The sequence below is a fragment of the Aspergillus alliaceus genome, assembly GCF_009176365.1.
Source record: "Aspergillus alliaceus strain CBS 536.65 unplaced genomic scaffold BDW43scaffold_12, whole genome shotgun sequence".
NCBI classification, from domain to species: Eukaryota; Fungi; Ascomycota; class Eurotiomycetes; order Eurotiales; family Aspergillaceae; genus Aspergillus; species Aspergillus alliaceus.
Window position 1 is genome coordinate 431,576 of NW_022474695.1, and position 15,591 is coordinate 447,166.

At 49.1% G+C, this 15,591-nt stretch overlaps 4 protein-coding genes across 4 annotated transcripts; 1 reads left to right on the plus strand and 3 right to left on the minus strand.

The window, feature by feature from the left end:
• Positions 1–84: 84 nt before the first annotated feature.
• BDW43DRAFT_270245 (putative intracellular protein transport protein (Sat1)) lies at positions 85–3,186 on the minus strand. Its single transcript, XM_032041323.1, has 3 exons — positions 2,407–3,186; positions 1,265–2,341; positions 85–1,207 (listed from the first exon to the last, which is right to left on the minus strand). Exons 1-3 carry the CDS (start codon positions 2,942–2,944, stop codon positions 324–326), a joined length of 2,499 nt encoding a protein of 832 aa, XP_031902293.1. The 5' UTR covers positions 2,945–3,186; the 3' UTR covers positions 85–323.
• Positions 3,051–4,534, minus strand: rrg9 (mitochondrial ribosome assembly protein RRG9). The gene has a single exon (XM_032041324.1). The coding sequence runs from the start codon at positions 4,488–4,490 to the stop codon at positions 3,633–3,635; it is 858 nt and encodes a 285-aa protein (XP_031902294.1). The 5' UTR covers positions 4,491–4,534; the 3' UTR covers positions 3,051–3,632.
• A 1,665-nt stretch (positions 4,535–6,199) lies between these two features.
• BDW43DRAFT_298965 (WD40 repeat domain-containing protein) lies at positions 6,200–9,404 on the plus strand (the record flags this gene model as incomplete). Its single annotated transcript, XM_032044645.1, has 3 exons — positions 6,200–6,727; positions 6,787–7,058; positions 7,115–9,404. The coding sequence occupies 3 exons, from the start codon at positions 6,200–6,202 to the stop codon at positions 9,402–9,404; spliced, it is 3,090 nt and encodes a 1,029-aa protein (XP_031902295.1).
• A 4,708-nt stretch (positions 9,405–14,112) lies between these two features.
• On the minus strand, positions 14,113–14,772 carry BDW43DRAFT_309324 (uncharacterized protein; the record flags this gene model as incomplete). Its single annotated transcript, XM_032046683.1, has 1 exon — positions 14,113–14,772. The coding sequence occupies one exon, from the start codon at positions 14,770–14,772 to the stop codon at positions 14,113–14,115; it is 660 nt and encodes a 219-aa protein (XP_031902296.1).
• Between the last annotated feature and the right edge of the window lie 819 nt (positions 14,773–15,591).

Consider the following 15,591-nt stretch of genomic DNA (forward strand, 5'->3'; position numbering starts at 1 on the left):
TTCCATGGAATGCCAAAGGCACCAAGTCACTGCCAATTCGTGGGTTGCCGCGGTGACAAATGGATATCCACCTTTCTTTCCTTACGCACATCAAGGGATGTCGATAAACGGTCTCATTTATTTTGAGAGTTTTATATAAAAGCAAAATAAATAAATAAATAAGAAATAAAAAAAATAATATGAACAGCAGCCATCTTTATTTCCGCTGCGTCAACGTCTGGGTCAATAACATACATACATGCACCCCAGGAAATGGGGATTGGTATCTACGGGGATCATTAAGATAAGAACTTCCATACACATCAGGATCTTCCAAGAATTATTTATATAGAGTATCCCTCGTTCTCCTCGGGGAGTCTTTCTCGGACTGTCTCCCCGTACACCGTAAGAGGGATAGAAATCTCAAAAGACTCGCAACTGAGATTCTCTAAAGCATTCAGAATCCGTCCCCGGTCGTCGTGATGGACGGTCTCGAGTAAGGTAGCACCGGACGGACCAATTCCAGAATCGCTATGCATGTTCGGTGTCACAAACTCGAAGCGTAGCTCCCACACATGGTTGACCCCAGTCGTCAAAATCGTAGGGGTAGCAGAGATGGGAATGGCAGGGCTAAAGACAACTCGGGTCGAGTATAGGGTATTTTCAAAGAAAGAAGCGTGCACTTTCCGAGTGGCGCGCCGGATGCTCGCGCCCGACCGCACTGCTAGTGGCCCAGCCACTTTTTCCGAGGTCTCTAGCGTGGCTCGAATCGCGTAACAGGGAAGCGCGGCGCCGGCAAAGTTCACGGTGGCAATGATGGCTTCTCCTAATCGATGAGCGGGCCGATTGAGCACTACCACGGCAATCCGACGCCCATTGCGTGCAATCTCAAATCGATTGGGACTGCGAGAAGAGTTCAGAGCCTGGTTGCTTCGCAGAATAGCTAGATCAATTGCGTCTTTGCAAGACAAGGGGCCCAGTAATAGATCGTGGCTCGGACGCTTTTCAAGAGGGGTTTCCGGGGGATGGAGAAGGGCGTCCTGGGAACGTTGTGCGAGGATATTATCAACGTAGCCCAAGAACTCCGGTGCGGAATTCCAGCTTGTCCCACTGATACTCTTGGGTTTCGCAGATGGCGGCGGACTCGAACCAATCTTTTGTACCCGAGCTTCATCTCGAAGAAGCACATATGGGTTCATCAAATCATGTCCAAGGATGTCTCCTTGTCCTACAATATGTTAGCTGCGTTGAGAGAAGAACGAAGGAGTGACAGGGAGTGGCTTACCATTGACGCCGCTAAATACACGAAACGGTATGGTGATGCGATTAACCCGCTGTGGTTCGTTACGAACGCTCGGCCGTTGTGTGCCAATGACCAAGTTGTACGATATTTTGATGGCCTTTCCTTTGTGGCTCGCTGGAAGACCCCGAGGTAAAGTGAAGGAAAATGAGTAGGACTGCTCTTCCCCAGGCGCTAGTCGGAGATCCACGAAGAGAAGCGACTGGGAAGTGGACAGTAACGGTATCGATCTTGATGAGGTAACACCTCGCATATCACGTAGACCATCAAGCTCATTATTAGAAAGCAAACCGCTGAGAGATTCCTCTATTGCGTTCCATTTCAAAGCGCCCCAGAACCCACCTCCTTTGCGACTCTTGTCGCTGCTTGGGGCACTCCGCCCGTTGGTCATACCGGCGGCATTCCCTTGGTCACCCACTACACCTTTCCTCTTTACTTCTTCAAAAGCCGACTGGTTGATTAGTGAGCCATCGACGGTAAACGATGCACTTATTTGCGCATAGCCCATAAGCAGTGTCTGGCCATTGGGTAGCCAGGACGAGGAGTCAACGCTGGACATGTGTCGCCCGTGTCGGCTAACAGGTGTTCGTGGAACGGTCGTGGAGTAGTTCGTATATTCCGACTGTAAGGTTTCTGAAGAGTTATTCCCCACGGAATAAAATTCGCCGCTACTCCTGTGGCTCCCACTCAAACTAGACGTCGACATAATCTTGGTGAGCTGGGGCAAATGGCCTGACGCAGTTAAAGCAGTCGGCTCTTTGCCATTTTGCTTTGCCGTTGTAATTGAATTGGCATGTTCGCTTGCCGGTATCGTTGAAGGTGACACGCTAGGTCGGGTATTGCTAGTGTCGCTCGTGGGAGGTGGGAATTTGAAATCGATTGGGGGTATCTGAGGCCGTCGCACAGATGGTCGCGACAATTCAACAGGTTTAATGGGGCTCATTGTACCGGATCCAGAGCGAGCCGCTCTGGTTGCCCCGTCCACATCGACCCTTAGACTCTGCGGGGAAGGGTTCATAGCAGATTCAGGAGGTGGGATGCCTCGTGTGGTGTGGCGCCCACCTAGTTTATCATCAGTCAGTCTGAACTATGAGCTATCAAGCACCAGCGCCAGAGCAAGCCAATACCTCTCGGAAATATGTCATCATAGCCTTCGAATCGCTTTGGGACTACCTGCAAACTCGCAGAACGCCCGTGACCTCGGGCTGGCCTCGAGCGGGTGAAGGGCGACGTCGTTTTGGGAGCCCTATCGCCGCCTCCTTCACTATCAATTGATAATATAGATATAGATCGTTTATGTTTGTGACTCGGCGGTGGCCCATTGCGAGGAGTTGAAGGAGGCGGAAAGCTATGAGAACCGACCAATGGTGAGCTTAAAGACGATGAAACACGATGGGATGGGCTTCTTCTTGAGAAGGTAGTAGAGGATCGGCGACTCGGGTTGGAGAATAGATTCCTTGGTGATTTCAAGGAGAAGAAGGAGTCGGAGTGAGGTGTGCTACTGCCCGGTCGAGACGGTTTCCTCTGAGGGGAGACCTGTCTGCCATTGTTGCTGTCCCCGTTTCCCTCCGCGATGTTCTTGAACGTAATTGTACATTCCACATCTTCACCTGCAAATATCGTTTGTTCTTTCCATTTCACGAAGACTTGAATGTCTGACGGCATGGCGAGAGGGTCGCGAAGTGACCATATGGGCGGAGAAAAGCAACAGGAAGCAGGAAGCTTGGGGTAAATGGTGGGTACCAAACAAGCCGCCACCAAAGGGTGTCCGCTTCTACCCCGTTAACGCCGGGGTTGTAAGTGAGAGTAGAGGAGAGACGGGGGAGAAGAAGAAGAAGAAGAAGAAGAAGAAAAAGAAGAAAAATAAATGATCGCCGACTAGGGCATACTTTCAAATTGGATAAGCCATAGCAATCGGGGTAAGGAAGGGAAGAAGAAAATTAAATGAATGAAATCGGCCAAAGTCGCAAGTTGGAGATGCGGTCAAAACATTGGAAAGTAACCGTTAGCGTATTTCTTTAGTCTGTACTTTTCAATGTCCAACGGGGACTTTCCAGGGAGTGAAGGGAATAATGTTGTAAAAAATATATAATAAAAAAATTCAAAAAAAGTATGATAAATTATATTGATTTTAATCGTACTGGAAAATTAGAGACACCAAGGTGATACAGAAGAAATTAGTTGGCTACTCCAGTGAACACTAGGTAACTTAAAAGAATTCTGCACGAGAAAACACAAAAGACCATGACAGGAAGAATATTTGGTGAATATTATGTCGACTCTAATTATGTGCTAGGGGAAGTATATACATCACTCTAAATACCTATCAGATTTTAGGATTGTCGCAAGATGATCACTCCGTCGGTCCGTTTTCTTTGCCACCCGTCTTATACAGGATGTTCGCATCGGCCAGAGGTTGGGTACGTTTGGTGGACGGTCGAAGACCCAGCTCCGCCAGATGACTCCAAATTCGATCGTGCCGCTTCTCCCATCGCTTGCGCCGGTCCTCCATTTCATGTTCCGACGGCCGCCATTTGCTCTTTAAAATGCGCCGGATGGCTTCTGGCGAGATCTGAAATTGCTCGGCAAGAACAGGAGTCGTGAACCGGTCCGGAGCGGCCGCGTGCAGATGGCGGATACCCTCAATAGCGTCGGGCGAAAGCTTTTTAGATGGATTCCATCCACCCTCGAACTTTTTCTTCAAGGCTTCCTTTTGAATTTGCCAATGCTCCTTTTTCTTCTTGGGTTTTGGTTTTTGAGCTTGGCCATCTTGCACGTATTTCTTGCCACGAGAGGATCTAGTCGAGCCTGCATCGGATTTTGCTTTAGAGGGGGCAGGATTCGTCTCGATTTCAGGTACGGTGGGGTGCCGTGAATCGGCTGGCGCTGCCACATTCTTATCTAGAGCTTCTCCAATCGAGCCATCTTCCGTCCCAGCATGCAGTTGTGTTGACTTTGATTCTGTGATTGTTGATTGGGAAAACTGTCGTGAAGTTATAGACGATCCTGGCTGGGAAACAGAAAAGGGCGAAAAAGAGGTAAAACCCCGACCATTGTGGTGACCGTGATGAGAGTAAGGCGTTCGGCGGAGAGAAACGAGAGCATGGGGGCTCTGAAAGGAATGAAGTTCGGAGGCAAACTCGGAGCGATAAACGTTGCGAAGTAGCGTAGGTAAAGCTAGCTTAGCCGAGCAAGCACAGAAGGTTGCCATTGTGAAGACTGTTGACAGCACCTATCGAGGGAAAAGGTGAAAGCGTTGTTGGTCTTCGATCGCGGAGAAGTTCTCGAAAACAGATTCCAGAACAATTCCCGCTTCGGGCGTTAGCGGCGATGATCATGTGACCTTATCGGACTCTGATAAGAATTTTAAAGAAATATGCAACTGACAGTTTGATGAATCTGGTATGGAAGATCGAGACCAAGATTAAGCCTTAATAGTTCTACTGGGTATAAGGGACAACTGCTTGATTCACACCCTACGGTTTGTGGGGACGGGCGGCCAAGACCAGCCCCTAATTATTCATAACATTGAGTACTTGACAATGTGATATGTTGAAACCTATATCCCTATCGTTCAGTGCAGCGCTTGAGTATCCTCCTCCCAGCCAGCCTCTCTAGCATTCCTCGGTAGGGCTCCGGGGCCCCCAACATGCGACAAGTGTTTCTATTGTTGAATAACAGGTATGCTATAAGATCGGCTCTTATGATGTGCACTTATATAATCCTATACCCCATGTGTTTCCTATAAATCCTCACCAGCTGTCATTACGTTACGAGTTGGTGAAGTGTGCAGTGAGCAAAGTTGAAAGGGATGACGGTCTCCTTTATATGGGAAGATTGTTTAAGGATTTCCATTTTCGGGGAGGTATGATTGGCATCTCCACAAACTAAGCAAAGGCTAGACCACTTGGTGCCCCGTGACTGATCCACCAGGCGAGTTCATTCTTGTTGGGCAACCAGCCAAAATGCTCCTCTTTTTTGGAGATTATTTTTTTGGGTAGTGGGAGTAAATGGGGTTAAAATTGGACCATCTTCTTATTTTCTAAAATAATATTTATTCATTTTAAATTAGTAAATTTTTTTTAAAAAAAAAATTTCTTCTTATTGTTTCTCATAATTATGTATCATGTTTGTGTTGTTAAATTAGATTTAAACTTCATTAGATGAGTGTTCTCCCAAAGCAGTTTAGGGTCAACACCTCCAGAACAAAGAGGAAAATAAAATAGTTAAGGATCAACCCTTTTAGTTGATGGATCTTAAGATGCCTTTTAGCTTGAGGAGCTAAATAGGGCTCGTTTCTCTCCTACTGTCAGATCCTCTCTGCGCCAAGGGCTGAGGCCTGAGAGAGGTTCGTCAATCCTCTCCGTTCATTCATTCATTCTTTACTCACTGGGGTTTTTTTCTCCGTTGGAATGCAGTGCCGTCCGATTGTTTACATACTGACACCCATAGTTCCTCTCCTTCGCTGGCCCTTAGCTTTATTTTTCTTTCTTCGATCTCTCTGACATTCCAAATTTATTTCCCCGTTTACTTTGTTTTCTTCCTTAACTTTCTCTTCCACTTACCGGTCGCTCCTTTGTACGTGATCCACTCTTTCGGTGCTCAATTCCAACCATTCCTTCACCCCTCCAACATCGGCCCTCCCACCCACAAAACACCTCTGTTACCGAGTCCGATTTATCGACATTATAGCCCCGAAGGCTTCCGCTGCAGAGGGAGGGTCACTTTCTTACTCTCTCTCTTCCGACTAGCTCCCTTCGTTTATGAAACACCGAATGGCACCGAAGTAGCTTTCTAAAGCTATTTGCCAACAGTGTGACCAGAGCCCTAGTTCAGACCTCCAGCAAATGCGATTGAAGTTTGGGCTCTTGTTCATAAAGAGTTCTCAAACATCGTGATTAAGATCACTTCGTACCAGTCATGGCGTACAACCTAAGCGTGAAAAGCAAGGCAGCTGGTACTGGCTCGTCTCTCCGAATCACTCCCACCAACTCTCCCGGTTTAAGACCACCGCGCACCCCCAACAAAGCACCTCAACACCTGTCAACTTTATCCCTCCAGACGGTAATTGGTACGACTACAACTTCTCCGCATGGATTTTCATGTCACGATCAGAGCAAATCGTTTGCCCTTTGCGCCGGTTCCGCGGCAGTCCTGGCAGAATTAGACGAGGAGGGCAATGTGGTCCAACGGTTTTTCAGAGCACGCCCCTCCGCCTCAAGTGTCAACCCTGTCACTTCGTTCTACAATCAAGCCACTCCTCCCAGCACCCCAGATACCCGCGTCAGGCCTCTATCAGCTGCCAAGTCGACGGCGCATGTCAACGGCTCCCCAGCCAGCGAATTAGCGGAGAGCAATAGCAACCGCGCTTGGTCTTCCAGGGAAAGGGTAAAGGCAGTGACAAGTGTCTCGATAAGTCCAAATGGGAGATTCCTTGCTGTGGGCGAGGTGTGTGGCAAGAACCTTCAACCTAGCGTTAATGTGAGATTCGGCTGATTTTCTTCTAGACTGGATATGGCCCTAGAGTCTTGATCTTCTCGACAGCAAGGGACGCCCCTTCCGATGTCCCACTCTCAATATTGAGCGAGCATACCTTTGGGGTCCGTGGACTTGCGTTCAGCTGCGACTCCCAGTACCTAGCTACACTTGGCGATACCAATGACGGGTTTCTTTTCGTTTGGTCGATCAATCTGAGAAGTGGCGCCGCCAAGCTCCATTCAACTAATAAGTGCATGTCTTCGATACGGGACATGTGTTTCATGGGCCAAACCCTGATCACGTAAGTCCTACCCAGCCGTTCAATGACATGAAGAAAGAGCACTGAACCAGATTCAGGGTCGGAGTTCGACATGTGAAAGTGTGGAGGCTGCCGGAAGCAAGACCGGGGTCGCCTTCCAAGTCTCGCCTCAATGTGGAGTCTGCCCCTAGCTCGCCCAGTTTTGCGCCAAGAGCGCTGTCTGGGAGAAATTGCCTACTGGGGTCTTTAGCGGAAAGCACGTTTACAAGTGTGGCAAGCGTTTCGGATCGCGAGGCTGTAGTTGGCACAGATACGGGCGCCCTGTGTTTACTCAATGACGGGGAGGGTTCTCAGAAAATATCTCTCGTCGAGAATGTTGGTTTTAGCATCACTTCCCTGATGACCGACCTCGATCGTTGCTGTGTATGGGTTGGCGGTCGAGGAAGACGGATGCAGAAATACTCCTTTGATGTTTTACGGTCGTCTGCCGCTCCCTTATCTCCGGGTCTTTCTGAAACTTCCTCTGGGGAACAGAAATGCAAAGGGCCAGCCATCACGTGCATGGGATCTCTAACGACCCACATGGTAACCATTGATACTACCAGAGCGATTCATATATACCCCATCGAAGCAATGGATAGTGATGACGAGCAGAGTCATGTTGAGACCACGATGCCTGCCCATCGAGACGCTGTGCTTGGAATCGGGCCGTTGAAAGTTCCCAATACTCTGCAGGCCGACTTCTTCACATGGTCATGTAGGGGTAGAGTGAATTTCTGGGACTGTCACGGCAAGTGTCGGGATTCTCGAATCATCCCTCTGGAGCAAGTCCCAGGCGTAGATGAGGAAGCCTCCAACGAATTGAAGGTGGTAAAGGCCACTGAGGAGATGGATCTTTTCGTTTCGGGCGATAAATTCGGTGTCTTGCGGGTTTTAGACGGGGAGTCTTGGAAGTGCATGCATGAAACGCGCGCTCATGGAGGCGAAGTCACTGATATTGCGTTGAACGCAAGCCCTGGCTCTTGTCTCATCGCCAGCTGCGGTCGTGATCGCATGGTGCAGCTATTTCAGAAAACAGAAAGCGGCCTAGATTTAGTCCAAACAATGGATGACCATGTAGGGGCTGTGGGGCAGCTCCTCTTTGTGAATAATGGTGAGCACCTTCTCTCATCTTCTGCAGATCGCACGGTACTCATCCGAGAGCGTGTGACCCGAGAGGCCGATGATGGTGTTTCTGTTGCGTATTTGATTTCCAAAGTCATCACATTGAAAACATCCCCGGTGTCTATGACCTTGTCCACGCATGACGCAGATATCCTCGTCATATCCACCGCGGACCGCTGTATACATCAATATGAGATACCTTCCGGCCGGCATCTCCAATCCTTTCGTGCCATTGACTCCGATTCGAACGATGCGGTTGTTATGGGTTCATTGACAGTAGCTGGGGAAATCATGGGACAGAGCCCAAAGCTACTCATCGGAGTGTCAAGCACGGACAAGTCCATTCGTGTCTATGATCTCGAGAGAGGTGTCCTGCTTACAGGCGAATTTGGTCACACAGAGGGTGTCAGTGACGTGCGCTTGCTAGAAAGGCACCCTGACCCGTCCAGTCGATCCACCGTACGTACCTTGATAAGCTCGGGTATTGACGGTGTTGTGATGATGTGGAATATATCAGTACAGCCTCTGCAGTCTCAAGAAATGGCAAGAACCACCTCCAGGGAGGAGGACGAGGGCTCAAAGGAGATGACGCTTTCCAAACCTCCTATACGAAAAGTATTGTCTAAAAATGAACTTGCGGGATTCCGACAGGAGAATGGAATAGGTTCCTCCACCCCTACGCGCGATCAATCCCCGCCGTTGATCCGCAAACTCTCAAAACCTCCTTTCGCGCACTCTTCAGGCAAGAATGGGAACGCCACGCCAGCGACGCCCACTCCCGCGTCAGCACGTGGCTCCAGCTCTCGTCTTGAGAGGTCACGCCGAACACCCTCCCCTCCTAGCCCTAAGTCAACCCCAGCGAAGAAGACGAGCAATTTAAGCCACAGCAACCACCGCTCACCCCTTGACTTTCGATGCCGTACCAAACACAGCGGGAAAACCGAGCTAGGTAGCCTCAACGTATCTACTGAGCAAGTCTGCCGCACGCTGAGAGCGTACAGAAAAAAGCTCAATGGCACGAATGCAAACCCGCAGGCTCAAAAGGAGTTGGAACGAGAATTAGGACTAACACTTCGAGTTTTACACTCTCGCGCAAAAGGCTGTGAGAGCACTGAAACGGAGACGGACAGCAGTGGCAAAGAAAATGAAAGCTTGAACACAGGTGTGCCTCCGGTACGTGATCTCGATATCCATCTTCCGTGCCCAACTCCTAACCTGAATTAGAACCAATCCTCAACATCTCTCAAAGATAGCTCGGTTGACGAGGATGGCGAGGAATAATTTTTAAAATACCGCTCTTTTACGTTCATGAATGGTTTCGTAGGATTTATAGCTTTCTTTCGATCGTTGCTTGTTCTTTTTTCCTTGCTGTCTCTTTTTCTTTCTTTTATCTTCGTTTTATCTGTTGGATGTTAAACAGTACTATATGGGTCTGGGTGCTTCAGCCGCCCTTTGCATGAACAAAGCCAAGGTTCCTTCGTTATGGGTTACTATTTCGCAGGGTGCATCTTACTTCGCATTGCGGGTGTTGAGTTGATCTTGTTTTTATATCTCTTCTTCTGTGATCTTTTATAGGGTTTTTGGCAGGTCTAGGGGAGTCTTTGGATATGGTGCGTTCTTTTCTTTTCTTTCGATATATCTGCTTTCTCTAGACTGAGCAAGTTGACAACCGCTTACATGTCTTTGTCGCCGTTTCTGTTGTCCTTTCCTTTTGTTCACTTCCCCGTGGCCTTCTTTTATTTCTCCTACTCAGGTTACAAAATGATACCCAATCTTTGCCACGGGTATGCAGGATGTCCTGTCGATTACAGGCTCCTAAGCCCGTTCATATATATATAGAGAGAGAGAGATCTACGGATTCTGGTGTTATCCATATATACTGGTACCTGGATGAAGCTTATTCGACTGTATCGCAATATCCTGTTCTGACTTACATTTCCGTCTACTAGAGTGCATAAGTTTAGAAGCAGTGGAATATGTGACTAGCTTCAGAGAGTTTCACTCTCTTGCGCCATCGTTGATAAATCCCTATTGTTCGTCAATCCGTGTACGATTCTTAAGGTCAAAATCCCTTGCACCACAATAGATCCAACAGGCTAGGGAGCTAGCAATACATACTCAAAGCAATAGGTCACTCTAGCGTTTAAGCTTTTCTTTAGGAACAGGAGAGCAATAACTCCACACCTTGTGATCCTCGAAACCCAGCCCCTGCACAGGTATGCGAACATCCCTTTCTCTTAGGCACACAAAGCTATGTGCGCGTAAAGCAGCGTGACTTTTGATTCCATCAGTCAACGCGCCCACAGAATGCTTGGGGTCCAAGATAAGCCTCCGAGATGCATCGAAGTTCGCAAAGCTACCCTGACAGGCAGGACGAATCATATCGCCGATATAGATAGGGGGCAGAACTCCATGTATAGGCCCGAGATACATACTCTACCAGTGACTGTTGGCCGTCAGGTATGTCCACAGTGACAGCAATGCTGTCATAGAAAGAAGAACTTGCAGCTCTTTGTCCCCGCTTTTGAAGAATAGAGCCAATCAGCCTCCAGAACTCAATGTCAGGGAGCGTAAGCCTCTGCTCTACCAGTTTGGCTCTCCTGAAATTCCATTTCCTGATTCCTTTGGTCACATGCCGGTGTCAGAATGTCAGTATGTCTGCTCTTGACCCAAAGAACCTCTCCGTAGTCCTTCAAACGCCTGGCAGCATGATCTCCGAAGTCATCGCTCTTTTAGCACTAGGTAAGCCCAATTACCTCCTCTTCTAAGTTTGCTAAGCAAACAAGCTGTGCAGCATCCATCGTTGCATGTCCCTGATGACGGATTATCTCGCGCGCTCTTATTTCCGCGGCGATCAGATGTGCCTCTTCTTCTCTGCGGTGCTTTCGTCGCTCCTGATTTAGTCTGTCTTCCAGCTCTTGTTCAGAGAGTACTTTAGGGGGTTTGGGATCTGCATCGGGTGAACCGTGTCGTTTGCGTCGGTCGGACCATGTGGTTGTTCTGCACCCTAGGCTTGTCGAGTAAGCCGGTTGTGGTCTCAGAATGTATCAGGCTAGAACTGAGTCGAACTCGGATCGAACTCGTGTGCCACAAGACATGCCTAGGTAGATTTCAATAGCTTGGGCATCGCTAGCTGCTAGCTGCGTATCTCATCTAAGACTGCCCCAAATCGCCCCAGCAGTTCCGTGTCTGTCATATCGTCCTGGACTAATCTCGCAGGCTGTAGGTTCCGAAACCAGTGGTGGTAAGGTTTTTGGATAGATAAGACTCATATGCCGCAATATATATTCAGCGGAATGTAACTTCAGTTTGTAAGATCTCAAAAGTTACCAAGCCTCCTGAACTTTTCATCAGCATTAAGTCCCTCAACTCCTTCAGCCCACTTAGTATCGTCATGGCCCAAGTCCCCACCCTTCCCCTTATCTATAGGTGCAGTCTCAGGGCCTTCGTCAACCGCCAACCCAGTATTGTCTCAGCCCACATCCTCTATGGTAGCCGCGGGGTCCTCGTGGTCATCGCTTTCAGCGAAAGGTGCGTGTTTCTCAATTTCTTCGCTAAGGAGTCTGAGATCATTGGAGGCTAATTAAGGTTAAGAAATTAGTAATCCGCATAGCCAGCATGAAATGTTCACAAAGCAAAGTAGCTTTCTTGGTACACTTGGGGACTTCCATAAGCTTCCACGCTCTGAGGCCCACTACAAGTATTCGAGCGGTTAAGGCACTCTGGACCCAATCATTTCACCGAAGTAACTGAGTCGTCGTTCGGTGAAATCAGAGCCAAGGCGACTGCTTGCGATTATTATGGGCATGATGGTGATCATTAACTTCCATCATGCGAGACTGGGCGACGTTGCAACGGTGATCGTCATCGATCAAGCCGAGGTCTCTAGACTACCCCAGCTTTCGAAACGGCAATGAGACGCAGAAGGTCCAGGTTGGCGATGCGCGCCTCTCGTCCCTGCATAGAATAGATAGTTTCTATACTAGAGCAGCCAATTCCTAGTCGTTTTAAAGATGGTCGAAGTATATTAGGGAAAAGACTCAAAGCCTAGACCCTTGCACTCCATCCATAATAGTCTCCTTCAGCCTATGCCTATGTCTTTGAAGACTTCCCTGGAGGTTGTCTAGAGTAGCTGTTTCCTCGTCAAATGACCGGTTGGTCAGTACCAAGGCGACTGGCTGCAATTGTTATGCGTATGATCAAGATCAGAATACGATCATGCGCGACTGGGCCCCGTTGCACCTGTAATCGTCGTCCATAAAACCGAGGTCTTCATAGCTTTTAGCACTGGAGGCGGCAAAGTCGAGGATGGCGGCTAGCGCTTCCTGGCCCTGCATGGAATCATTCGTATCAATCTGTGACTGATTCCTTAGGGCAGCTTGCCGCAGGGGGAGTATAGCGCTCTGCGATACATGTTTCACTGTGCGGCATATAGGGTGACGACCCTGATATCCGTTCCTTCGTAAGCGCCAACGGTATAGTTGGCCAATAATGGCCATGACTCCTTGTATATCGGCTTGGACGTGTCGTGATAAATCTAATTGCACTTTTTTGGTACCATGAAGACTAGTATAACGCCCGTGACCTCCACCTTGCATGGAGTCAACCGCCTCGGTATGTGGCTGACTTCTCTGGGGCAACCTGTCACCGAGGGAGTGTAAGGCTCACCGGTACATATTCATATAGGCTGAATAAGGAAGGGGTAATGATACACCAGGAAGTTTAAGATCATTTTATGGTCATCAGGATTCGGGACTGTCAGTAGTTTCGATATCTGCTAAGTATCATACTTATGTAAGACGACAAACTCATAACGCTCTACATCACTGCAGAAGCCATAGATGTCACCCGCCTGCTCTGTCCTATTGCGGCGGATACGTAAAGCAGCCATGTATCCAACAACTCCACCAGCGCCCGGCCGTACCGTTATATTCGCTCCTTCATCGTGAGGAATTCGATTGTTCATGTCTGGTACTGTGGGCCCCAGTATGATGAATGTGGCCTCTTCCCCTGCATAGAATCTATCGTTTCGATAGCCGGTTGAATCCCCTCAGACAATTTGTCCTTGAGGAAGTTCAGCGCTCTACGATACATAGTTCGCTGAACCGAGGAGGTTGTCCGTTCTTGGTGAGGGCTCAATCAGCATCGGCTGGTTGGAAAGGGCGGTCTTGCCTTTGGCCCCAAACTGACTGGCTGGTACGCGTTGGCCCAGCTGAAGGCCGATGCCGATTCAGTGGGTGCTCGGGGCACAGGAAGTGCCAACGATAGCTGACTCCATTGTTCCAGTAGGACAAAACCAGTACTAGCCATAGCTCGCTCTCCATTGGCTTCGACGCCTCATCTGCTGCCACAACATCGGTCGATCACGCTGTACATAAGCGTGTTGTCCGACTGTAAAAAGAGTGCTGACCACGACGTCCATTTCGATTTAAATCCAGCCTCGTAAAGAGCCTTTGCAGTCTTTCTGCACTCGATGAGAGCATCGGTATCGGTCTTTTTTTTCTCTCGTGGTATTGTTGGGAGTCGATCCGGAACGCGAAGTGTGTGTTGGGATCCTTCCGCAGCTCATCATCCTGTGGGTCAGCCATCTGTAGCATCCGCATAACCCAAATTGGGCCTGCTTATCGGGACCATCGTGTGGACAGTCGGTCTTCCTGTCATGGTAACCCATGAGGGTGCTTAGGCGTTCCAATATCCGTGTCTTCGTCCTCGTACCCACCAAACGTATGGTTGGCCCAAAAAACAGGGTCATCACAACTTCTATATGCGCAGGGTTGTATTTTGAGGGACTTGAAGCATCTACCACACATGACGAACCGCCTCCATACAGCCAGTGATTGGCAAAAGCTCTCGTATCATTCCCTCCACTTAGAGCAACGTACAAAGGATGAGCCAGGTGCAGAAAAGCATTCGCCATCGTAGACTCGCAAATTCAGAAACTCCACAAAGCAGGGCCTAAACCGGCGTTGCTCAGTGAGTTTGAGCGCAAGGTGGATGGTTCAAACGCATCGGTCTTTTGACAAAAGACGCCTTCATATGTCAACGGACGTGTCCGTTGTACATGGTACTTGACTGAGAAGGCTTTTGGCTGGAGGTTCCACGGATAGTTAATGAGCACAACGCCAGCTCCAGCAGCTGCGTCACCATCCTGGTGAATTAGGCCCCGTCCCGAATATAATGTTGAAGTCCGTAGAAGGAAGATGAGGCGTAGAAGGGCCAGGAAGGATGTTTTGCCGGATCCAGGAAGCCCCTGAATGATCGTGGCGAGAATGTTATCTTGGTATTCAGTAGACATGTTTGGGCAGAAGAGGCTCGCGGTGGGGTCGACTTGTCCAGGGTGGAAGGCCTGGTAGCACCACGGAGTTCGCGCGCGAACGGGAGTGAACCACACGTCTGCCGGAACCTCAACAAGCTGAGTCGAAGCCAGAAGATTGTTGGCGTGAACAGCGTTTGTCACATGAACTGGGAAGGCTGGGAACACAGCCCCGAGGAGGGGGAGGCAGAGGGCACCGGGAGTCCCAGTAGGCAGCAAAGGAACAGCAAAAGGGGCCGGTATTGGGGCTGCAGGGTTCGCAGGTAGTCCACGTCCCATGCCGCGAAGACGGTCAGACGGGAAAAGACCAGTCTAAAGACCCGACAATCCCGCGAGAATCCCAAACAGACTTACCCGGCAAGAGGTGCCAGCCTGTATGAGCGGCTTAACGATTCGGGAAATGAGGAGGTCCATGAGTGGGAGATCAAGCCAGGCTTATGTGTGCGAGAAAGGATGTCTTATCCGGTTTAGGAAGCCTTTTTGGATAGGAATGCTATACCAGATTGCTATGTATGAGCTCAGGCATGAGGCTCCGAGGGGGATTCAGAAGCATGAACAAACTTTGAGAAGAAAATGGGGTAAGAGATGAGTGAGGTGGTGAGAGGAAAGGAAGTAGGAAAGGTTGGGTAGGTGGGGGTATTTATAGGTTGAGTATGGCCAAGGCAGCCACCGTTATTCGAGTATCCTTCACTGGGCGTATTTAGATCCGACAAGGGAATGCTCAAGTCTGTTACTTGAATCCTTCTATTGTCACTGACCCCTGAGGTGAAAGGAAAGAGAAAGCTAGACACGAAGAGAGAGAAAGTATACCAAGGTCGTAGGCTCAGGTTACCTATACCTAATGCTGCTTGATACTGTAGAAGGCAAAGATAGTCAGACTCAGCTTCGCTCGATTGAGACATCGGCAGAATAGATGCAAGTCACCCGATTCAAATACCGCGACTCCATTGGCTAGAGCTATATCCTACACTCTACCCAATCTAGGCGAGAGGGAACGGCGGCATATCGAGCTTTCAGCAACCTCGTAGATTGCAATGAGTGCATAGTGGATTGGAAAATTGCAAAACATAGGAAGCTGAGTGACTCAGTAATATCCCG

Coding starts and splice junctions, on each gene's coding strand:
- rrg9 (XM_032041324.1), bottom strand. CDS start 4,490: ATGGCAACCTTCTGTGCTTGCTCGGCTAAGCTAGCTTTACCTACGCTA.
- BDW43DRAFT_270245 (XM_032041323.1), bottom strand. CDS start 2,944: ATGCCGTCAGACATTCAAGTCTTCGTGAAATGGAAAGAACAAACGATA. Junction 2,342..2,406: donor TGATGACATATTTCCGAGAG/GTATTGGCTTGC, acceptor ATGATAAACTAG/GTGGGCGCCACACCACACGA. Junction 1,208..1,264: donor TGTATTTAGCGGCGTCAATG/GTAAGCCACTCC, acceptor AACATATTGTAG/GACAAGGAGACATCCTTGGA.